Source organism: Emys orbicularis, chromosome 9, assembly GCF_028017835.1.
Source record: "Emys orbicularis isolate rEmyOrb1 chromosome 9, rEmyOrb1.hap1, whole genome shotgun sequence".
In the NCBI taxonomy this organism is placed as follows: Eukaryota; Metazoa; Chordata; order Testudines; family Emydidae; genus Emys; species Emys orbicularis.
The window spans coordinates 85,207,485-85,233,134 of record NC_088691.1 but is presented as its reverse complement, the minus strand read 5'-3'; the positions used below and the strand labels follow the sequence as shown (position 1 = coordinate 85,233,134).

Genomic DNA, 25,650 nt, shown 5'->3' with positions numbered 1-25,650 from the left:
CTAACCAGGAGGTCAGTCTATATCCATACGCATTTATTTAAGCAATTATGTAGCTTAACTTTTTACTAGATGATGATTACGTTTTTGCTTGCAATTTGTGTCAAGCTGTATTCGGATGGAAATTCAAATTCAATTAAAAATGTACAAAAACATCATTGTATTATGTTTTTATTGAGTAAAGTTACCTTAAATGTGCTGGATACATAAGAAAAACATTATCAAAATGTTTTGCTTTTAAAACTAAGGACATATTATCTGTGGTTACTGAATGTAACTGATGTTTCTGGTCACCATATCCTTCAAGGTTTTAGACATACATGACTCGTGCCTACCAATACTGCGTGGGTCACAATCTGAAGGGGAGGACACATCTCAGCAGGTGCCTGAGATAGATTAAGAGAGCATGGCTGGCTCTCTTAATCTATCTCAGGCAGTTGCTGTGCTGTACAGAGCAGCGACCCAGAGCGGCCAGCATGAGAAGTGGCTGGTTCCACTCCCCACCCAGGCCCAGCTGCGAGGAAGAGGGGCCGAGCATGCTGGGCCCCAGGTGCAGCAGGAGAAGGGAGCCCCTCCCCATCCAACCTGGCAGGCCAAGCAGAAATCTGGGGGGGGAGGGGAACACTTGACTCCCATCTCTCCCCCCCACCCCCCAATGTGTCACGTATGGTTTTAGACTAGTAGATCTCATACTCTCACACCTTGTTTTTACTCCTAGATTGGTAGTGGAAAATAAGCTTTCCTGCTTTTTAGCACCAGATTGGTTTCTTAACTTTGAATGAACTAGTCACTGAAGTGATCTAGTTGAATAGTCTGTAAAAAAACATATTCTTTGTGGACCTACTACAGAAAGGCTACTGCTGTCAAAAGCTGTAGAAACTAGGTGTAAGGTTGAGATCTACTAGTCTAAAACCTTGCAGGACATGGTGACCAGCAACAACCAGTTCAATTCACTGACTCCAGATAATACATCCTTCGTTTTAAACTCAAAACATTTTGATAATGTTTAGCATTTCAACCAACTCTGATTCCAGGTCTTTAGCCAGAGACTTCCACCAGTTCAGTGGTTTGACTTTCTGGAAAATTTGGCAGGAAACATGTACTGCTACATATTATTTTGTGTATTTAATTTAGATTATTTTAATAGATTATAATAAATTTAGGCCTGAACATAGATTTTCAATTTCAAATTTAATTTTCAGTTGGTTTATTTGTAACACAAACAAACAAAAAACATCTGTATTTAATTTACATTTTAAAAATTATGTTTTTTAAATCAGTGGGGGTTTTTATTCACCCTGTCTCCAGCATAGGCCAAGCAGTTTTGGTTCTCTGAGCTAGTGAACCTTTCCATTGAATGGTCTGTCACCTAACTAGTCTTGTCAGACTTGATCTCACAAAACAATGGGCACATCCCTTCTCTGGACATGATGTCCCTGCACCTGACCACCTGGACGTTGGCAGGATGACTCCTAGAGAGGGAAGCTGCTCAGCTTCAAGCAGGACATTCTCATTCACAGCAGGAAACCCTGAACCAGGTTAACTCATAGATCAAATTGAAGAGAGTCTCTTCTGGCAATGTAATATCAACTTTCACCAGTAACATGCTATGTTAGACTATTTACTCCCTTTAAACAAATTAGATTCTTATTTTGATTTGGATGCATCTAGCAACAGTATCTATTGGTTACCCCCTGTTTGGGGATACATTGTTTTCTCACACCCAATGGTGGTGCGATTTCTCAAAGGGCTCATTAATATGTTTCCATCCATTCCAGAGATCCATCCATCATGGAACCACACCTTGATGCTGACAGGACTGATGGATTCCCCATTTGAGCCTGTGGCTACATGCTGTTTCTACCACCTTCCAATGAAAACTGGTGGCTATCGTGTCTGCTAGATGGATAGGAGAGATTCAGACTTTCAGGGCAGACCCACCATATACACTCTTCCACAAAGAGAATCCAGGCCTTACCTGAAGGTTCTGCTTAAAGTGGTCTCAGATTTCACATCAATTAGTCTATTCACCTCCCAGTTTTCTTCCTGAAACCACATCCCTCTCTGAGAGAAAAACACCACATGTTGAATGTTGTGAGAACATTATCTTTTTATTTGGACAGAACCAAACCATTCAGATACAAACGTAGATGCTTTGTGGCATTTGCTGAAAGGGTTACGGTTAACCAGTATCTTCCTAGAGTAGGGGTTCTCAAACTGGGGGTTGCAAGATGGTTACATGGGGGTCATGAGTTGTCAGCTCTGTGGGCTGACAGCCCCAAGCTCCCATTAAATTAAGCTCCCCCCCCACACACTTTAAATTTATAAAGGGGTGGGGTCACACTCTGAGGCTTGCTGTATGAAAGGGGTCACCAGTACAAAGTTTGAAAACCACTGTCCGAGAGAATATCTAAATGGTCCTCTCACTGTATTAAGGCTTTTATTATACCCCAGGAAAGACCCACACACCCTGGGCAAGTTAGGGCTCACTCCACCTCTACCCTGGGAGTCTCCATGGCCTGTCTGGTGAATGTCCCCATATCAGAAATATACAGAGCAGCAATGTGGAGTTTGGTTCACAGATTCCATTATTCCCTGGTGCAGGCTTTCAGGTTGGATGTGAACTTTGGTAGGGCAGTCCTGGAATCACTTTTCAAGTAGACATCAACACATTCAGCTTCTGACTCTGGGATAACTGCTTGTCAGTCACCATGAGTAGAATCTCTGTGGACAGGCACTTGAAGAAGAAAGAACTGTTGCTTATCCTAGTAACTGTAGCTCTTTGAGAATGTGTTTTGACAACACAACTCAATCCCACCTTCTGTCCATGGTGATTGGATTCCTGCTCCTGGGATTCTTACTAGTGAAGGAAGTGAGCGCGGTTTGCTGCTACCGTGCCCATTATACTTCCTGCTATGGGAAGTGAGAAGGTGTACAGAATGCAAGCACGGCCACAGCAGACACTGCTATTCAAAAAAATCCAATCCAATCTATGTACATGGGGTGCATCTGCACTGACAGTGGAATCTTTAGGCAGCATATCTTAAAGAACCTCTGTTATTATAGGGTAAGTAACTGTTCTTTTTTGAATGCTGGTCTCTGTGTGTATTCCTCTTTGAGTACACAAGTGCTCCATGTGCCTGAGATCAGAGAATTCTAGCAAGTAGTGTCTGTTGGTCCTCGCATGCGCCCTTGCTCTCCTTGTGTTTTATGCCAAGGGCAAAAGGGGCAGTGTGGACTGATGCCTCTCCAGTTCTTTCATACAGTTGCATGGTGTGAGTCGGACTCCAGTATCTGGAACTGACCCTCTTTTTGACTTTTTTTCCTATAGATATTTCCAAGTTTTCATACAATTAGTTGATATTGTTAGTAGTATAATAAGTTTAGATAGTGGTTAGTTATAATTCCCACCCCGATGAATCCTCCAGTTCCCCTGGCCTGGGACTTAGAGCCAAAGGTTTAGATCGTATGAGAAGAAAGGTGTTTAGTTCTACCAGCCCAACTATCAAGCTGAGCTGGCAAAATGTGAGTTTTTATTATTCTACGTTCCTGGACTATAAAGGCAAGTTACCTAGGAGGATAGGGTTCAATTTCAAGCCCTTATTGACAAGGACAGATTCGTGGGAAGAACTTGTTACAAGCAGCAGTTGACACTGCCGATACTGCATCAAGATCCATGACAACTGCTTTAGTGATGCACTGGGAAATGTGGCTACACTCTTTGGGGTTCCCCAAGGAAGTACAGAACACCATGCAGGACTTGCCCTTTGATAAAGTTAATCTTTTCAACCAGAAGACAGAAGAGTCTTTGCATTCAGTAAAACACTCCAGGGCAACCCTCTACTCCCAACCCAGAAGAGGAAGAATCATGAGCAATCTTACAAGATGAGGTCTTTACCACAGCTCTTCTATCACCTGCAGTCTTACAAGTCACCTCACAAATGGCAGAAGGTGCAAAAATTGAGATAGCTTTCCCCATCCACCTGTACTGCAGCTACCCATCTTCCCTTCACCACCCCCCGGATGCTTGTGAGCTGTGAACCAATGTTGATGCTGTCTCCACGTGGTTTCAAGGTCTGATTTGGAGAACGTTTAGCACAAATTTCCCACAACTGGAGAACAAAAACAGACATATGGGTGCTGAATATAATCCATTCCAGCTATGCCATAGAATTTCTCTCCCCTATGCCTCTTCAGGGACTAGTCTCACGAGGAATTCCTCCTTCAGGAGGTAGAATCCCTCCTTCAGTGGGGAGCAATCGAGTGGGTACTGCTTCAGCCTTAATTAAAAGGATTTATTCCAAATATTTTCTAGTCCCCAAAACAACAGGAGAATGGAGACCCATTCTTGGCCTGTGGTAAATCAGTGTCTCTAATTGCAATTTAAAATTCTACATGGTCATCGATAATACCATTCCTAGAAAAAGACATATAGTTCACAGCTCTCAATATGAAAGATATTCAAATATCTAGATGACTGGCTTCTCACAGGCAAGATATGTCCAGAAGTCATAACAAGAATTCCATCGCTACTCCATCTATAGGCATCCCTGGGAATCTCTGTGAACATGGAAACGTCTACTCTGGCTCCAACCTAGACTACAGATCTAATAAAAGTGACTTTAGACTCAATCAGAGCAAGGGCATATCTCACTGTGGACAGATTCCAGCCATGGGCATCCTGATAGATCAGGTTATGCACAACTGTCAGGCATTGGTCCAGATTTGCCTTACTTTCATGGGTCATATGGCATCATGTATTTATGTAACACTGTTCACCAGACTCCACTTCTGATGCTTGCATGCTTGGCTTTGAACAGAATATACATTGAGCACAAACAGCATGAATACTGTAGTGATAATCCGCACTAAGGCAAGGATCTCTCTGACTTGGTGGAAAGATCTTGCACAAGCATGTGTGCATTTTCCTTTCCTATGCCCCACACCCGACAGAATAATAATTGCAGATGCCTCTTTGGTAGGTTGGGGGGCTTACGTGGACGGTCAAACAGCACTGGACACTTCCGCACACTGGAAAATCAGGATGCAATAAACCTCTGGAGCTCAGAACACTCCAAGAATCATGCAGGGCATTCTTACTATTAATCCAGTCTCACCACGTTCTCATAATGTCAGACAATATGACAACCATATTCTACATAAACAAACAGGTAGGAGGAAGATCCATTCCCCCATTTATGCAACTGGTATATCAAGCACCACATCACCCTATTGGCAGTGGACCCCAGGAACCCAGAATTCACTGGCAGCCAGTCTCAGCAGGCATTTTGCCACTGATCATGAGTGGGATTTGCACAGCTCAGTGGTGAACAGCATCTCAGTGGGGACACCCTACCTGTGACCTGTCTGCCTCCCAGACAAACAGGAAGTGCAGCACATACTATTCCAGGGAACTCAGGGCCAGTTCTCCATAGGCAATGCTCTCTTACTCCCTGTCAGAGTTGCTGACTGGCCAGCTGAGGCAGGAGCAGATGCAGGCTGGAGTAGGGGCTGGATAGCGTGGAAATGGCAAACACTAGAGCAGAAGCTGAAGCAAGCGCTGGCAGGAGTAGGAGCAAGGGCAGTCTGTTGAAACTACTGGCAATGGGAGTGTTCTTGACTAGGTAGTGATGCTGAGCAGACAGGAGAGAGTGCTTTCTTTAGGTGCCTATGTACCTACCTTGGGATCACCTTGGTGGGTCATCACCTGTGGATTGGCTGAACCCTGGTGAAATGACCTAGGTCATATCACAAGACCTGCAGGTAATAGTCTCTGATGACTCATCACGCTCTGGTTCAGGGATGATCCATCAAGCTTAAGCAGGCTTGGGTTCAGAGGCTTGGGTGGGCTCAGACTCAGAAGTATCACATTTCCTTGGACAGACTATCTGAACTGTGCCTTTCCTTCTATCCCACTACTTTCTCGACTACTGCAGAAGATTAATCAGAACAGAGCTCATCACGCCCAAATGGCCCAGGCATTTCTGGTTCTTGGGTCACCTGCATCTGTCAACCCAGTCACTCACCAGCATTCATCCCTTCCTGAACCTATGACTCAAGAGAACCTCAGGGTCGGACATCCCAATCTTGAAGCTCTTCAGCTCACGGCTTGGTATTTGAATGGACCTAGAATGTTCTTGTTCTGAAAGCGTATCCCATTCTCACTAACAGCAAAAAGGACTTAACATTTTCTGGTAATCTTGCCAAGTGGAAGTGTTTCTGTATCTGGGCCCAGCAGCACCATTTGTCTCCTGAGACAATGGGTATTCCTGATATTTTGGATTACCTCTTTACCCTCAAGATGACAGGATCTTTCCCTTAGCTCAGTATAGATTCACCTGGTGGCAGTCAGCACATGATACCCTCCAACGGAAGGCTACTCTCTTTACTCACTGTCACATTCTGGGATGCAGTCCAGACCAGTGAGAGGTTGTGTCACTGCCTGCCCCATAACCCTGGATGCTTCACAATGTTTTGCTGTTACAGATCCCAACCTGGGCTGCTCACCAACAGCCTAATAGCATGCGTGTTACACCCTGAGTGTCTATGTATACCTGCAGTCCAGGTCCAACTCTTACCCTAGCAGCCTGTGAGCAACACACCAGCCATGCTCCGGCTTCCAGAACCCTTGATTACTACTTGCAGGGAGATTCCAACACACTCCCAATCCCGAATTTTCCTCAAAATGTATGTTCTGCACTGTTCAACCCTCTCCTGGACAGCTCAGGTATTATAGGTCTGTTGCCCCTATAAGGGATCAATATACAACAGTTTGCTACTTTAATTGGAGTTACCAAACACAGTTCAGTTTAAACACAACACTGGATTCGTTTTTATTAAAAAATAAAACAAGTGTATTTAACTACAAAGAAAGATTTTAAGTAAGTACAAGGTATTAAAGTCAGAAATGGTTACAAGAGAAATAAAGATTAAATGCTTTCTAGTAGCTAAAACTTAACAAACTAGACTTGGTTGAAGGTAAAATCCTTACAACATGTTCCCAGCAACCAAATTTTCATGCCAGGATCCCTCTCAAAAGGCTGCTTCCTTTGTCTTCTTAGGTGAAAGAGCAATAGGGAGAGAGAGAGAACTTGGGGTATTTTGCCCCTCACTTCTATAGTCCACTCACCCTTTGAAATGGGTTTTTTTTTTATGATTACTCCTCAAAGCAAAGTTTATTCAAACCGTAAGAAAGGTGACATGGAGTCTGGAAGTGAAGGTGGTCCCATGCTCTTTCTTTTCTCCTGTGTATGCTGAAATGTAGATTTGCCTTGTCTCCTTGCTGTCTCAAGGAACCTGTTTACTTTTTATATGTAAATTGAAGTTTCTTTTGTTTAGGAAAGACCTGTTTAACCACTCCTGCTTAGTTAGGGCTGCGTGGGTTTGAATATGTGCTACTAACATCATACAGAGGGAATTTATAACTTTACATATAATGCTGATACATACATTTTCACCATGATATTATTGACCAGTGAGTTATTAGTTTTCAAATGATACCTCACAAGGCATTTTTTGTAAAAAGATTCTTATGCTAGTATGTACAATGTGAATACAGGGGTGCATTTGATCACACTCACTGAGTCATCTCCAGCTTCTTAAATGGCTTTCTTTGAACTTTTCCACTGGTAATAAGACTAGCCCCTCAATCGGATCTTAATTTAGTACTTTCAACACTTAGCAAGCCACCTTTTGAACCCCTGGCCACTTGTTCAGTGCTACACTTGTCTATGAAGGTTGCCTTCCTCATTGCCATCATCTTAGCCAGATGGGTAGGTGAACTGGGGGCCCTAATAGTAACCCCCCACACACACACACACACAATATTTCATCAAGACAAGGACATGCTACAGTTATATTCAAAATTCACCCCAGAGTAATTTAGAAATTCCAAATAAACCAGACTATCCACTTTACCTGTGTTCTTCCTCAATCCCCCCACCTCCAGCATCGAGAAGAGACTTCATTCTCTCTCTATTTGAGATGAGCTTTGGCATTTTTCTTACAGAGAACAAAACAGATCAAAAAGTCATCTAGGCTCTTTGGTGTTATAGTGGAACAAGCCCGAGGTCAAAGTCTTTCCTCCCCAAAGATCTCCAAGTGGATCTCTGACTGTATCCTATTTCGTTATTAACTGGTACACCTTCCTCCCCCACATGGGGTATGCATCCTCAGTGGCTTCAAGAAGTATCTCGGCTTGATATCTGCAAGACAGTGTCAAAGTTAGACTCAGGACTCATAGTTTGTCAGACCACTCTGTTTTATTAGCACAGCGCTCTGCTAATACATTCAGATAATGTGAGCCCCCATGCAAGATTCAAACAGTCTTATTTATACAGATAAAAGGGTGCGAACTAAACAAAGGGACAGAGAGAGCAAAATTGTAAAATTTGCATAGGGCACAATATGCATATTCTGCTTCCTTATTAACTCTTATCGATCTAAGGCTAATGCTTCACCAATTGCCCTTAAGTGGGGCAATTCATTAAGCAGTTAATGTCTGCTTTCCTGCCCCCTGGCTTGCAGCATTTCTCATTTCTACTTAAAGGTACATACAGCATTCTTTAATTCATTCTATTTCTTTAATATAATTCATTTCACTTTCACAATCCCTCCTTTTGGTCAAGCTTACGCAAAGACCAACAATTACTGGGTTCCACATATTAATTGTTCTTTATCTCTTTGTTCATCAGTGATATTTCGAAATCATCATATTAGCACTCTGTTTTGGGGCAGTCACTTGGGTGGCATACCTTACACAATTCTGGATACAACAGGAGATTAGCTGAAAACATACAAAAATCATTAAGATTTCAAACAGGATAGTCAGGGCTCCCTGAAACAATGTTTCCTATGCCAGAGAAATTGAACAAGTTATTTAGCCACTTCCATAAAGAACTCGGCTCTTTATGGGGAAGATATGCAATTTGTTTTAAGTGGCTAGCGCGATCTATTACCTCATTGGTGTTGTCAGGTATATACACACAACATTTTTTTTCCAATGAGAGCACAGGTCCCTCCTTTGGCCGCCAGCACTATGTCCAATGCCTGACGGTTTTGGAGGGCCATCTGTCGGATCGCCCCTGTTTCTTTGGCCAGGGCTTTTAAACTCTCTCCGGTTTCATTTGCCATTATTTCAACTACTGCTTGTAACCTTAGGAGCCTTTTTGCATGGTGTATTACTCCCCCAGGTGGGATAAGGGAACCACCCAATGGCCTCTTCCCTCCACCACACTTATCCATTTAGATACATTTATTCCCACTGCTTCTTAAGTGTCATTGTTGTTCCATGTTTTGTTAAACGGACGAGGTCCTCCAGTGAGGTCTGGGGAATTGAGTGGGATTGCCAGGACAGGAACACCAGCTTGAGAGTGGGCTGGGATGTGGCTGCAGACCCAGCAATTAGAAATATTAAGGGTCTGAGTGGTCCACACTTGCTGCTGGATAAAAGAATTGTCATTGTGGACTCCCCAGACCTTAAGACACCAGCAGCGGAGGAACAGGCGCCACCAGAGGCGCATGTTGGAGGCAAGGCCCTGCTGGTTCTGACAACCTCAACTGAGGGAACCGCAGTCACGGTTTTACATCCACCAGGCAGCAGGCGCTAGGCTCACTACTGCTTCTTCTCGGGCCTTGCTTTTGGTCGTCCTCTGCTTCTGGCAACCCTTATGAGAGCGTAGATTGTAACGTATTGCAGGCTGTTCCTCTACGTCTTCTTCTGGAGTCAAAAGTGACTCTGCGTGGTCCTGAGGTGATGATTGGTTCGCTGGGGGTGCCTTCTTACACTGCGAAGCATGTATCCACGCTGCGATGCCAGATAGTTTAACAGCCGTCTGGGTGGTAAGCAGTACCTGATGATTCTTTGATGTCCTTTAAGTCTCTTTACTTCTTATTCCTTGACTCTGGCTATAACAATGGCCTTTACACCGTTTTTTTTTTTTTTTTTTTCCTCCTGATGCATACATTCCTCATTCACACAAATTGAGAATACAAACAGTAGTATTTTATATCGAACAAAAAGGCATTGCAAATTAAACCTTGCTAAGTTTTACAATCAATAACTAAGACAATTTACATTGAGACCCAGGCCTTTAATGTTCCTCTAATCTACTTAACATAGACACAATAGAGAATCCTGTTTCTTTACTTACTAAACCTTAAAACAAAGAAATGTATATTTAACTAGAGTGCCTACTTTGTAATACATATAGGAAACTATAGTAGACATAACTTATTCTAAAACAAAAGGGTGACCAGAATCAGTCATAAGGATTGTTCTGGTCTGTCATTCCTTTCTGCTATTCAAAAAGGGTGGCTGACAGGATGAAATCAAATCATACATTAATTCTTATGGGACATTATAAAATCCTGCTCCTACATATCCCCCTTTTGACACTAAGATTATTAATCGCCAGTGTCACTTCTTATTTAGTCCACGTAATAGAAAATACTGGGAGGTGATTTGGGCCTGTGGCTCTAGCTTTGCATACATTTGTTTTATCCAACAGCACATTTTAAACATTCCAATTAAACACATACAATTTAAAACCAAAAACAATTAGGGTTAGTAACATTAGTATGCCAGTAGTTGTGGGAGACCATTGAGAAAATATGTTATACCAATGGTAAGCTGTTATGTCTTTCTGCAATGGCAATTCTTAACATGTTGCCATTTGCATGTATAATATGAATGGTTCGGTTTCCCACATTGCCTTTTTGTTTGTTTTAGGAACTATGTTACCTTTTTACCTTTTGTAAACACAGTACTTACATTACATTTACATTTGTCTATTGGAAGATTGCTAACACTTCCATTCTCTTAAAACACTTTTTTCCCCAAGAATTAACACATACACATAGCCTATTATACAGTACTTTGGTCTCATTATTTATTTTATTTCACATACAGGATCCTAGTGAAATGTCTTTACTATAGGGCTTTGGAGCAACAAGCATGAACAAGCATACCCACTTTTGAGGAGTCCACTTGGTATAACCTCTGATGTCCAATAGTTTTCCTCCCTCCCCAACCCACTGGCTCTAGCCAGAAGGATCCCATGTGCAATCTGGGGAGTGGGCTAACTTTCCATATTTTTGCTTCCAGAGCCTGTTGGTATGCAATCTTAACAACAATTTCTTTACTTAACAAATCTGGTCTCACCATACTGGAGACATACTTATAAACATGAATGGATGCAGTATCAAACAAAGATCCTTCCTTTGCTTTAACAGATGCATCAAAACCTTAGTGTTTCCTGATATTACCCAAAACATTTTGTGTTTCAAGGTGGACAAAGCAAGTATCTGAACTCCAGTACATTATATAGCTATAGTAGTATGTTTTTTTTTTTCTTTTCACTTTCATTTGTTTCTGTATTAGGTTGTCCTGTAGCTGGTATTAGCTTTTTCTGATTTTCTGAAAGACAAAAATAACATTTTTCTACCCCTTTTGGGGTGGCATTGATTATTGCTTAAAATATTTCTTCCTTTCACAAATACCCTTGCTGATTGCAGGCAAAACAAGAGGAATTACCTCCATATTTTCCTGTGTTTTTGTTCTATAGGCAGGCCAGGTTTCAATGGCTTCTATCTTTTAAGAGTTATGGGGAAATTATCCTACTGTTCAGTCATTAAATCCATGAGGTGGTGTACCTCAGTTTTCCCTTTACAGCAGATCAAGTTTACAATGTCTTTCCTGCTGTGTTAAGCTTTAAGTTTGTTCACAGGTAACAGCTGAAAAGCATCATTACCATAAAGGATTTTTCCAAAAATCATACACACTATACATTGTTACAGGGGTACTTATTAACATTAAATTTATTTTAATTAAAGGTATCTTGTTATACCGTGCCTTTTATTTAGACAATTTGTTTGCTGACCAGGTATGTTCTTTATCTGCAACTTCTTGTGCTGATCTCTCACTTCCTTTATCAGCTAGGTAATTTGCATCAACACAGGCTTGGCTTTTGGATTCAAAGCCATCAGCAGAGCTCAGAGACTCTGTCTTAAAAGGAACACAATTAACTTTTACCAGAGTTTTGATTACTTTTAACTCTTGCTTCCAAAACACACAGAGAGCTGAAAAAGAAAACAGTCTATTGTGGCTCCTTTGGAGCCCTAATAGGATTTTAATTAAGTAGCATGTTTCGTTTGCATTTCTTTTACCCCCTCTATAATATACACTGCACATGTCTGCACATTCCTTCTATACTTTAACTTTTAAAACATTAGCCATATTAATTTTTATATAAGGTGTAACTGTTTCTTTTGTTCTTACAGAGTTTTATGTACCCTTATCAAAGTGACAGTCTGATTACACAGAGCCATTTTAAGGCTCAGTGTTTCTAACATTGCTTCTTTTTGTTTTGTGCACCTCACCCCTGCTGTTGCTTCAGAGGGCACTGTTAATTTCTTATTCTTTCACTACAGCTCTCATCTGCTATTTTGTTACAAAAAACAAACAAACAACCAAACAAAAAGAATCCAGAATCTCTTCCTATTTTCCTGATTTTTGACTGCCCTGCTGCAGCCATGACTTGATTTAAATTTTGTAAAGAATTAAGTTACCCCTTAAGGGTTAAATACCAAATCCCAAAGCCAACCAACACTGATTACCTGTGTCTGACAAAAAGGTCTGTCAGTTTTGCAACTTTGAATTAAAGAGTCAAATGGATTTTTAGTGGCATTATAAACAAAACAAAACCAATTTATCTTAAACCTACAAAACAGGAGTTTTACAAACCTCACATATTCCCACAGACAGACGGATACATACACATTTTCTTTTACTTAACATCCCTTTTACACTGCTTTGTTTTTACATAGCTGTACATAGATTACATTACCTTTATACATTTGGGGCAGTTAAGTTCCAATAGAACCCCCCCCCCATGTTCTTTTAGCAAATTTGACTCAATTGTCCATAGTCAAATTATTTCAATCAGATAGTCTCTTTACCTGGATTATTTACAGACATTCTTTTGGAAAAGGGCCCATTTTTCCTTCAGAATGGCTGCAAAGAAACCAAGAATTCTTTTAACAAGGTCCTTTTTAACATTTTTACAAGGTTTAACTGCTTAATGCTTTTCAGCCTCTGTAGAGTTAACTTTTCACTCTCTTTCCTTAAATCACTTGTTTATTTCCCAAAATGACACCTTTATCAACTCAGATTTCACCATTTTAAGTATTGTTCCAGGGGTTCATGCTTTTACTTACTCCTGACACCATGCCCTTAGGGCTTCCAACCTGTTTTTCAGTTTCTTTATCTGTTGCTTGCCTGCTTGTCTGGGCCCGATCCTGCTTTATCCAATGAACCATTTTTGTGAGTGATATTGTGGTCATTTCACAATTTTGAAAGAAATGTTTAAGGAAAGGGACCAGGAAGGGGAGTTGAGGAGCCCACCCTCCTTGCTGAATTGGTAGTGGAACACTAAAGAATCAGTTTCTGAGGCAGACAATGAAGGGAAACAGAACAAGGGGCTTTTTATCCTTTTTACAATGAGATGGGAATATGAAGGGGGTTGGGATCGATCCAGGGTTGTTGTTTTTTTGTCAGAGAACAGGGTGAAGGGGAGCGCTCAGTCCGATGGTGGAAGAGGAGGCTTTTAATAAAGCTTTTAACTTATTATTTGAATATATTTGAGAGAGGCGAGTTTTGATTCTGTCCACCTATGATTCTGTCCCACCACTGCATGAAACAATTAACCTCTCCTTTAGCCAATTTAGTTTTAGGTTGGCCGAGTTTGTCTTTTAAGATGTCCACTCGGTCCTTGTCCCAAGATCCTAACAGCGGCCACTGAGTTTTGGGATCTCCCTGAGTTAGCCTAGACCATTTTTCCAGAAATTTACAGGAGTCTGGACCCTTCCTAACACTGAGCTGGTGTTCCTTTAGGGAACTGTCCCGACTTAGACGTCTGGTTACCAATACAGGAGGACTTTACACACACCAATCACACAAGAAGGAAATTCGGGTTCGTCAGAGCGATGCCCGGTGCAACACACAAAAGGAGCCCACAGGCTACTGCCTCAATCGCCCTTTCTTTCACACCAAGGGTTTCACCCAAGGTGAGGTGCGGCTGTGACTGTGCAGATTTCACTCACTCAGACCGTGGGGACAGGAACCCCTTGGTCGGCCGATCCCCGGACGGAGACGGCACCCAGACTCAAACACTCCACAGGAGGACGGATAGACACAGAGACAGGACAGTCCTCAGTCCGGACAAAACACAGAAATAATTACCTGACCAGATTCCTGATGTCAGATCCCGGGATCCCTACCAGAACAGAGTGGGAACCAACAGGTTCGATGGCATAGACCTCACTGTGGTCGTGCGCCCTTCCGTTCAGGAGGAGGACCGCTCGGGCCAAATGCCCAGGTGCCGGCTACCACGGTCATCCTACAAAAACAGTCAGGAATCACACAGCCCCAGTGAAGACGGTTGCCATCTCGGTGGAACCTCCAAATTGTCAAAGTTAGACTCAGGACTCATAGTTTGTCAGACCACTCTGTTTTATTAGCACAGCGCTCTGCTAATACATTCAGATAATGTGAGCCCCCATGCAAGATTCAAACAGTCTTATTTATACAGATAAAAGGGTGCGAACTAAACAAAGGGACAGAGAGAGCAAAATTGTAAAATTTGCATAGGGCACAATATGCATATCCTGCTTCCTTATTAACTCTTATCGATCTAAGGCTAATGCTTCACCAATTGCCCTTAAGTGGGGCAATTCATTAAGCAGTTAATGTCTGCTTTCCTGCCCCCTGGCTTGCAGCATTTCTCATTTCTACTTAAAGGTACATACAGCATTCTTTAATTCATTCTATTTCTTTAATATAATTCATTTCACTTTCACAACAGCAATGTAGAATTCCATTTACGCAGTCATGAGACACTATGCCTTGGTCCAAGCCTCCTCCACTAATTCATCCTTTTGGATGGCAGTTCTGCAAGCAGCCATACCACCTGCATCCTTACACCCCCTCATCCTCTTTAAGTAGTGCTTGCCAGTCACCCACAGTGGAATACACATAGGGACCGAACTTGAAGAAGAAAGGAAAGTTACTCATCCTTGATAACTGGAGTTCCTTGAGATATGTGGTCCCTAGCTGTAATCCATTACCTGTCCTCCTTCCCTTCTGCTTCGAATAATCTCTGATTCGTGGTAAGAGGAGGAACGAGAGAGGCATCAGTCTGCCCCACCTCTTATACCTTCAGCATGGAGTATGAGAAGAGGAAGGGCACAGGTGCAGATCAATGGACACTGCTTGCTAGAATTATCTGGTCTTAGATGCATGGAACTCATGCATACCTCCTGTGGAATACAGATAGCGACCACACATCTTGAAGAACTCCAGTTACGAAGGGTAAGTAACTTCTCTTTCTTTTTTAAACTGAAATGTTTCATGGTTACTCACTTCCTTAAGGCAAACTTTTTAAAATTAAATTTGAGAAAAACAGTTCATTTGTTTTTGAATGAGATGACAGTCTAAAAGAAAAATATTTTTCCCAATATAAAAATACTGAATTTTTTAAAGTGTTACCCCAAATTTAGTTGCAGTTTGACCACAAAGGGAAGAGTTTATTGTGTGGCCTTGGTATTAAAAATTGATTTTATTTCTTCTCCCTCAGTTCTTCCAACGTATTATTGATCATAAAATATTGATCTTTTGTTTTTGTTATTGGAAATATAAAAATGCACCATCAGGGCATCCTGGATACAGGTATATCAGAAATAAAACTTACAAATAAACCAGTGACACAGATTATGGACTTTTCCACCCTTTACCCTATTAACAAGAATGAACAGATGCTGACCCCCCAAAGCTTTCTTGTAACTTCCCTCACCTTCTCCTTTCTCAAAAGTCAGGGAAAACAGGTGAGCCTTGCCCAGAAAGTCAAAAAACTCAAACTCTGTCAGACCAAGTTCTGGGTATTAGTGAGTTACAGCCATAAAATAATTATGTTGTTTAAAGTGAGGATAGGCTAGTTTTAATCCCAACTACACTGTAATTTATGGTTATTTTCTTGGAGAAAAATAGTAAAATATTTTACCAGTTTCTCCCTTTCCCCCTAGGCTCACTTATTTTCTGACTCCAGCCCATGATTAAAAAAATGTATCATTTTTGCCACAGGGTGGGAGCTAACGGTTCTGGAGTGGCTGATCTGTGATAGCTACTATCCTCTTCTCTGAACCCTCAGTGGCTGGCAAGGAGGAGGAGCCACTCGATGTGGGAACAAAGAGTCTTAGGGACAGCCCTCAAAGGCAGAGGTGCTATTCTTTGTTTGGATGGAGGTGGGGGAGATGAGAGAGACTGCTGGAGTTGGAGATTAGCTCCTAAACGTGAATTCAGCTGGAATGTGAAGCTGGACCACTTAGATGAGAAAAAAATTAAAATATATTTTGTATTTTTTTCCTCAAGGAAATACCAAAGTTGTTATATTACTGCCTAGGAGTTTCATACATTTTTAAAGTGTAGTTGGAGAGCAGAACTCCATAAGGGCTGATTACAGATAGCTTTGTGTTATACATCAGTCTCTTTCAGTGTTTCAGAGAAGAGAATGCAGATAACCAACTCTTGTTACCTAGATCCTTTTTCACTTTTGATGTTCTTCATCCCTGTTCTAACATAGGCATTTCTCCCATCCCTCCTGAAATTGGGATGTTTCTACAGATTAACCACACTCTAGAAAGGAGGTGTATACAAACATGGTGTAACTTAATGACAGAGCCATGTTTTGCCATTATTTTCATGCAAGTTATCACACATAAAAATAAGACAAAAGTTTAATACATAATGACAGTAATAAAATGTTTTAACATATGTTCTAGTATATTCTTTTATATATTCAGATTGGCTGATTTGCACTGTTAAACTCTTAAAGGCCCTGGTTCAGCAAAGTACTTAACCACATGCCTAGGTTAACCCAAGGAGGCAGGCTTAGTGAAGTCAGGCTACTCACATGCTGAAGCACTTTACTGAATTGGGGCCATACAGACAGACCTACTTTTGAGCTTGGCTTAGTAAACTAAGCTTTGAACTCTGATACAGCCTTCCAGATATTTTTAAACTTACTTTAAAGCAATATAGTTTAGAAGTGCTAGTGTGACAAGCTGCAAAATATTTATTTTTATATCTATTTCTTAAAATATTTCCCTTTCTAATGATTATAAAATGTTGCTGATTTTGTATTTGGAATTTCTTGCATTTGTAGTCTATTTCAGTTAAGACACCCAACTAAGTTTTGTTTTTCAGACTTTGTACATTGAGATCATGTGACCTTTTGACATTTTTTAAGAAACCACATGCACCTGGGTTTGGGTTAAATGTCAGACCCTTATCTCTCTCTAAAACAAATTATCTAAATCCTTTCAACCTGTCGAAGGCATTTTTAACCACAGGAGTGGAGGCAAAAAATGTATTTCTGTTGTTTTAAGGAAGTTCATAGCTCAAATATAATGTATTTTTCACATTTACAGTGCAAAAAGTAAGATAAGCCAACAATCCTTTTGACATCTATTTTTATAAATTATTTTGCAATATATGCTATTCCCTATTTCTCAATTGATATCATGCAAAAATGTCAGATGTCATTTTTTCAAGTCATTGTTTGTACATTTTCAAGTCAAATAACTTTCAGTGTTGTAAACCTTGCAAAGCAAGAGCCAAATTCTGCTCTGAGGTATGCATGTTCAACTTCCATTGACTTTACTGAGAGTTGCATATATGTCTGAGGGTAAAATTGGGCGCCAGTGAATGACTATCTTACCTTTCTTTTACTTCTGCTTTCAGTTTATGTTTGATCTAGGGCAAGATACTGCAAGGCATGGCATCCCTTCAGCATCCACTTTACAGGATCAGGCCCTGATAGATTATTCTAAATTGACTGAAAGCTGACTCTGTTTCCACAGACTTGATTGGGAATTTGTTAGGATTTTATACCAATTAAAGCGTTAAGTAATTATATTATGTTCATTGTGTTAAATTTTATCATAAGAACAGCCATAATGGTTTGGACAATTTACACCTAATCCAGTATCCTGACTCCAAAAATGGCCAGTACTAGAGCTTAAGGGAGAGTATACACAACAGGGCAGTTGGAGTGATCCCATCCCTGTCTTCCCCTCCTAGCTTCTGGCAGTCTGAGGTTTAGGGTTGCCCTGAGTATGGGGTTACATTTCTGACCATCTTGGTTAATAGCCATTGATGGCCCTATCTTCCGTGAGCTTATTTAGTTCTTTTTTGAGCCTAGTTATACATTTGTCCATCACAACATCCCATGGAAGTGAGTTCCATAGGTTAATTGTGTGTTGTGTGGAAAAGGTACTTATGTTTCTTTTAAATCCTACTGTCTATTAATTTCATCCAGTGACCCCTGGTTTTTGTATTGTGGGAAAGGGTAAATAGCACTTTTCCCCCACAATATTCATGATTTTATAAACCTCTCATCATATCTCTTCCCCACCCCTGGTGTCGTCTCTTTTCTAAGGTGACAGCCATAATCTTTTTAGTCTCTCCTTTTATGGAAGCTGTTCGATACCCTTGATCATCTTTGTTGCTTTTCTCTGAACCTTTGGCAGTTTCACTATATACTTTTTGAGATGGGGCAACCAGAACTGGACACAGTATTGAAAATGCGGGTGCACCACGGATTTATATAGTGGCACTATGATATTTTCTGTCCCTTTCCTAATAGTTCCTAATATTCCATTAGTCTTTTTGATTGCTGCTGCGCACTGGTGATGCCAATATCTTTTTTTCTTTTTTTTTTTTTTTTAGTAGAAACCCATTATATATGTGTAGTTGGGATTATATTTTCCAATGTGCATTACTTTGCACTTATCAATGTTGAATTTCATCTGCCCAGTAACCTAGTTTTGTGAGATTCCCCCATAACTCTGTACTCAGTTTTGGACTTAACTATCTAGAATAATTTTGTATCATCTGCTATCATCTTTGTGTCATCTTCTGTCATCTTATTAAAAGGTGGTAGAATTATCATTGCTTAAATGTTTTACCCATTTCATTTGCTTGTTATTGCCCTTGACCACTGTACTCTCCTCCCAACCCCCAGAAACAAAACAGAACAAAAAAAAACCCTTATGAAGGAAGTTCCATTATTCCATTTCATGTTTCTGACCCAGAATCTGAGAGATTCACTTTTACCTCAGGATTGTACCTGAATTTCAATTTACAGCTAAGTATCAAACAGATAAAATGAGGTAAAATGTGAGCAGATTGAGACATGATGGTTAAAATGTGAGTCAACTCTTATGGTGGAAAGATAGAATATTCTTGTTATTTTCGGCAGAGTTAGTAGTGATACCTGTAGTTAAGGCTGCTCGACTCTTTCCATTGCTCATGATTTGTAGCCGTTTTCTTGCATATCATCCGTTCTAGCATCTGTGCTCCTACAGTGTTCCATTCACATTCTTGCATTCCACTGAAATCACAGAGTAACAAATTGATGTACCTGGTATTTTAAGCAGTACTGAGATACATTTTGCCTGACATTTCTTGCAATGTAAAATGCAGTTGTACTCGGGGGTAAATCTTCATTGCAGTTAGCCTGGGCTAGCTTAGCACAGGTTGAGCATCTCCTGACCCATGATACTTCATCTACAGTGGTAGTGTAATAGCCCATGTGCTGTGATGGATTACTGGTGGGTTATCCTATGATTCTTAGCAATGGATTAAATGGGGCTGCTCTATTATTTTTGTGGCGAGCTGCGCGCGCGCGCGCTCTCTCTCCCTCCCTCCTAGCATGGAACCGCTGTATGTGACAGTGACATGAGAACAATATTTCATGTGAATAACTTGCAAGTAGAGTCACTCATTATTAATGCAGACAGTTCTGAAGGCAGAACAGCATTTGGTAGCAAGAAATTTTAATGAGAATGTCATTAAGGAATTCAGTCTGCAAACCACAAAATGATTTGTAGCACACTTGACTAACTTCTTTGCCTCTTCATTTCTTTCCTGTTCACTAAACATAAAAATGTCATTTTAGGTACATTTCTCCAAGTTATGGGTCTTTCTGATACCACTCCACAGCTTTACTAGAAGACTTGTGTCAGTTCTGGCCAACTGGCAGCACAGGAGAGGGATTTCTTGGACAACATCTCTGTTCAAACACTGAGGAAGAGCAGCAGAAATGGAGCAGGCAAATGCAGGGGTAAAAGTGGAAGCCACTAAACATGGCCAGAGCTGCAGTTAAGTTAGTGTGAGGGACAGAGGATGGTCTCCTCCCACTCCTTTTAGCTGGGCGACAGTTTTCTCTCTCCCGCACCAACCAGGTAGCAGTCATCTATAACCTCTTCCCATGGCAGCAATTAGCCCAGTTGATGGGAGCACAGAGATAATTCTCTGAAGAGCTGCTGGCTGGACAGAAAAAGTGGAAAGGTATCCTTCTTTGTAAGGTCCCTGCTTGCATCTTTTAAAGACTTGTAAGAGTTAGCCTACTGGATTCATCTTCACTCCTGTAGCCACCCAGTAGAATCACCAATAGAAGCAGGTATATTTGCCTTATTAAATTGTGCTGTTTAGCACCACAGTTGTTCTTAAATATCAATAAGGTATTTAGTAAATATATTGAAATTATTTCTGCTAGCAGTATTAAAACAGCTCTGTTTTATCTCTTCAGTATATAAAAATTCCAAATGTTTCAGCAACATTTTGTTTTATTAATCATTTTAAGTGCCTTTAATAATTTCTGCATGTGTTTTTTCAAATCATCTTTATAAGATACAATTTTTTCTGTCTTTCTATAGGAACACCAGTTTACTCAGTAGCATGGGGCCCCGATTCAGAAAAGGTTCTCTATACATCAGGGAAGCAGCTGATTATTAAACCTCTTCAACCAAATGCTAAAGTTTTACAGGTATCATTAATATAAAATTTACATAGGCTTCAGTGATATTTTACAAGTAATATAAAGTTTCATATAAGTTATACAACTAAACCACCACACAATTTGGTATGGGCAGTATTTTTAAACTAAAATTAAATAAAAACTAGAAAGAATAAAGACTAGGGCTCCAATCCTGCAAAGAAGTCAGTGGGATTACTCACAGTTCCTAAAGTAAAGCTTGCATATAAATCTGCAGGATTGAGGCCTGGAATTGAGGCACATAGATGTGCTGCAAACCAAGACTGAAATGTATTGGTGAAGATGTGTTGTGAAGCTTTCATAGCAAGCCATACCTTGCTTGGGCCATTTATATATGTCCTTTATTTAGTCAAAATTTATTTTAACTGTAATATTATAGGTGGTAGCACTGCCTGTTATTAAGGTTGCTTGCCACTTTCCATTATTAGATTGTTTTGAGTTGCTTATATATTAGCCAAACCTTAACTGTTTGGGTTACAAAATTTTGGAAAATTTCATTTCTGGCTAGGGAAAATATGTTCTTTTGCACATATTAAAAAATTTGGTAACTTTTTCTTTGAGATGCTTCAGTGCCCACTTGCTTTGGAAGGGGGAATTGAAATTTGGAAGGCGGTAGCCTTTGTGTCAAGTATATGCCTTTTATTGTCTTTGTGAAGATCCATCCAAATATGGCTGAGTTATTAGCATTTGAAAAATAGCACTTCGCACATATTCACTCAAGACCTGCTAGAGCTTCATAGGTAAATTCCCTAAAGATTCTGTCTATGCTGAGCATACCCATCCTGAGACTGATCAGGACTCTCCCTGCAATTGTGCACAGAGCCAGGCACTAAATTGAAAGCAGGGAGGGGAATTTATTGTCCCCCTTCTGGGCCTAGGCAGCGTAGAGGAGGAAACTGCTTGATTCAAATGCAGAAGAGATAAGATCCAGTCTTGTGGTGGAGCTAATATATAGGTAGAGCCCTGCGCAGATACAAATTTATATCCACGGAACCGCATGGCTCTCCCGGGAACTGCAGTGGTGAAAGGAGCAGAATGTGGGGCTGCCGCTCCCAGGAGCCAGCGCCCCACACCGGCAGCTCCTCTGGCACAGCTGTACTGCTCCCAGCCCTGCCATGCAGCTGTCTGCATCTCCTGTCTGGGAGCATGCACACCGCTCGAACACAAGAGTGCGACCAGGGACAGCTGCCGGTGACCATGGTGCCCGCCCCATTGGGCGGGGCTGGGGGCAGTACAGCTGCGCCGGAGGAGCTGCCGGCACGGGACACTGGTTCCTAGGAGCGGTGGCCCCATGTTCTGCTCCTTTCGCTGCTGCGGTTCCCGGGAGAGCCCTGTGGTACCGCGGATACCGATTTATATCCGCGGATATCCACATCCACGGGTATAAATTTGTATCCGCCTAGGACTCTATATATAGGAGCCAAGAGGGGAAACTGGGACTAGAGGCTGACTGGAGATGGGGAAGAGGAGAAACAAGAAGTGGAAGTGGCAAGAGGAATGGAATTGGCTGGGCAAGGAGATTGAGATGAGAGGCCTGAGGAGTGAACATTGGACTGACTATGTGAAGAGAATGGGGCTGTGACAAGGAACCAGGGGTTGGGAAGAGGCAGGACTGGGACAGAGAAAACATTGGAGGGGATGGGACAAAAGGGGTCAAGCTGGGGTGGGGGAAATGGACGGAAGAATATGCCCACTAGAGCACACTCCCCTCCAGAGCCTGGAATGGAACCCAATCTTCCGGAGTCTCATCATTCCTCTGCTGTCATCAAATATCTGAAACCCACAGGAAGAATGTACGTCACCCTCCTCTACTGCTGGTCTGCATAGAGGATAACAACATATGATTGCTATAAGTTACTCAGCTCAAATGATAGAGGTTTCTGCAGTTGAACTAAAGGTTCCAAACCTGCTGATAACCCTTGTGGGTGTCTTTATGATGCCACATGATTAAATGTCTGGTTCTTTAGTTTACTTTTGTAAAAACGGAGAAAATCTCCTTCTTTCACTCAGCCAGACATACCACCTATATTAAAAGAACATTACTAAGATTGCAAAGTCAAGAACTCAAAAGCTAGGGAGTATGAAAGTTAAGGTTACCTGTGCAACCTTAATTTGTCCTTTTGTGCATATGCATTATGATACAGTCTTCAATTACATGATCCCGTACTATTTTTTCCACGGGACCAGGGTTTCATTCAGTGCACAGGGTAGACCTGCTCTGGGGATGAATCAGGGTTGTATAGTTTTCTATAAGACCCCTGCTTCATTTGTTACAAAAGTTGGAAGGTGTATAATAATGAGGCAGAGGACTGCACAAAGAGAAGGGATGGTCTTGTGGTTATGGCTATCTCTGCCACAGAGTTCTTCTATGATGCTTGGCAAGTCACTTAAACCAAATGATTCACAGGTGGTCACTAATTGTGTGTTCCTCTTTTGGTGTGTGTGTGTGACTTGAGACCTAGAGGTCTGATTTGCAGAAGTACTGAGCATTCACAGCTACAATTGAATTACCGGTAAATATGCGTTGAACATATTAAGTGCTATATAATACTGAGTACTCTGAAAAATCAGGTTCTAGGAGTCTCAAATTTGGCAACCAAATTTAGTGGACCTTTTGACCTTAATCTGTGGCTCAGTTCCCTATCAGTAAAATGGGGATTATGATACCTCCTTCTCTAGCTGGAGTATTGTGAAAATAAATTAATTTATGTTTGTGAAACATTTAAATACTATAGTGATGTTTGTGGTAGAAAATCCCATTAGTACGTTTTTAATTTTGTCTTTAGAACAGGATCTGAAATTGAATAGCATTTAGTAAACAAGACCTTGTCTACACATGGAGATTCTGAAATAGATATTCGGAAACAGCTATTCAGGAATAACTCCATGTGCAGACACACTTATTTTGGAATAAGAGTGCCTTTTTCCAATTTAGCTTAATCCACTTTGAAAGTGGATTAAAATAAACCAGAAAAAAATTATAATTGAAATTTTGACCATTTTTACTAGTACCTGTCAGAGATAGAAATGGGAGCTTTATGTTGTTGGAAGAGATTTGAGGAGCATGTTAAAAGCTGTTTCACTAGAAAGATATCAGTAATATGGCCAGTCTTTGGGCTCAAGAATCTATAAGGTATAAATAGTTATGTAGAGTTTACCTCATATATTAACATGTCATGTTAATAGTCTCAATAAAGATAGAAGTAAGCAGTAAAAATGAGTGGAAAATGATATTTTAAGGGAAGTGGAGACACAAATAAATGGCTTTTTTGGAGTTTAAATGGAGTTTAAGAAATAGAAATAGATCCATGTTTAAAAAGATGAAAGAACAGATATAAACCGCTGTTGAAAAAAATTAGGGAGAGGCCTAAATAGTATCAAGCAGAGGTTTAAAATAAAAAATCCAGAAATTTCAAATAAACAGAAATAGGCTTCAATTTTTTTATAAAAAAGAAGGAAGATGCAGAGGCTTTAAAAATAAATTTTTAAAAATCCTATTGTAGTTTGGAACATTTAAATTGTGGAGATTCTTAGACATAATATAAGTGCATAACCTCATTATTACCCTTGTCCTCACTCCCCCTTATTGTGTGTTATGTTAAATTAAATTGTAAGTCTCTGCAGGAAGAGACCATGTCTGCTGTGTTTGTACAGTGCTAAGCACAATTGGAACCTGATCCTGACTGGGGCCTATAAATGTTACCAGAATAAAAAACAATAAATAGTAAAAATAATAGTAAAAGTAATTGCTAGATTTAAATGTATACTTAATTTATTTCTTTTCCTGTCAGTGGAAAGCCCATGATGGAGTTATTTTAAAACTTGATTGGAACTCAGTCAATGACCTTATCCTGTCTGCTGGTGAAGACTGTAAATATAAGGTGTGTATTGTTTAACTTTAATTACAGTGGATTAAATTATTTAAATAAATATTTAAAGCAGCAACTGAGTAACAATACTAGGCACTACTGACTTTCTCCAACCTTCCCAAGACCTTTCAAACTCAAATCCAATTAGATAGAAAAATTTCAGTGCAATTTGAAAGTTTTCAGGAAATGGCAGCTACACTGAACGAAAAGATTCCTAGCACATGTTAACATAGTACTATTTCAAATGGGACTACATCAGCGCTTGCTAGGTACCTTTTAGACCACAACAGCAGGGTTTACACGGCACAATTAGAGCACAACACTTTAGAGCACTCTACACTTTGCACCCCTCTAGTGTGCATTTCTGTACCAGGTAGACAAGCCCTAGCTGCTGAAGGAATATTAAGACTAAGATATGAACTGAGAAAAGTAAAGAAATTACAATTAAAGGGGAAACACAGTTTGTCTTGTTACCTAAATACAGGTGGGATCCTTAGGAAAATTGTATAGATGGCACACTGTTCTCTGTCAGTAATAGAGGGTGCATGTTATGTTTTCCCCCTTAATTGTGAACTTACTTTAATTAGTTGGTATCTGAATTCTAACAGTCTCTCATTTATGTGCTGTGATTTAAAAAAAATCTTTTGAATTATATAGTCTTTCTGTTTAAATCTTCTCTCAGATCATTGCATACTATGAATGGACTCCCTGCTAATATACTAGTTATAATGGCCCAGATCATCCACTCTGTGGAATAAGGGAACTCACTGAGATCCCTCTGCATCATGCTGTTGGAGGGCAAGGTTTGCCACCTGCAAATAATCTGCCCAGACCTGGCAAATACCTGGGAATTGATAGGAGGCCAAGGGCCATCTTTAACAGAAACCCTCTGC

General features: G+C 40.6%; 1 protein-coding gene across 1 annotated transcript in view; it reads left to right on the top strand.

Moving 5' to 3' along the window:
• Positions 1-25,650, top strand: part of IFT80 (intraflagellar transport 80) — a 165,796-nt gene that overhangs the window by 54,026 nt on the left and 86,120 nt on the right. Inside the window, exons 6-7 of the mRNA XM_065410998.1 lie at positions 20,770-20,879; positions 24,680-24,769. Of these exons, the coding sequence (XP_065267070.1) occupies positions 20,770-20,879; positions 24,680-24,769 (200 nt within the window). The remainder of the gene's footprint in view (positions 1-20,769; positions 20,880-24,679; positions 24,770-25,650) is intronic.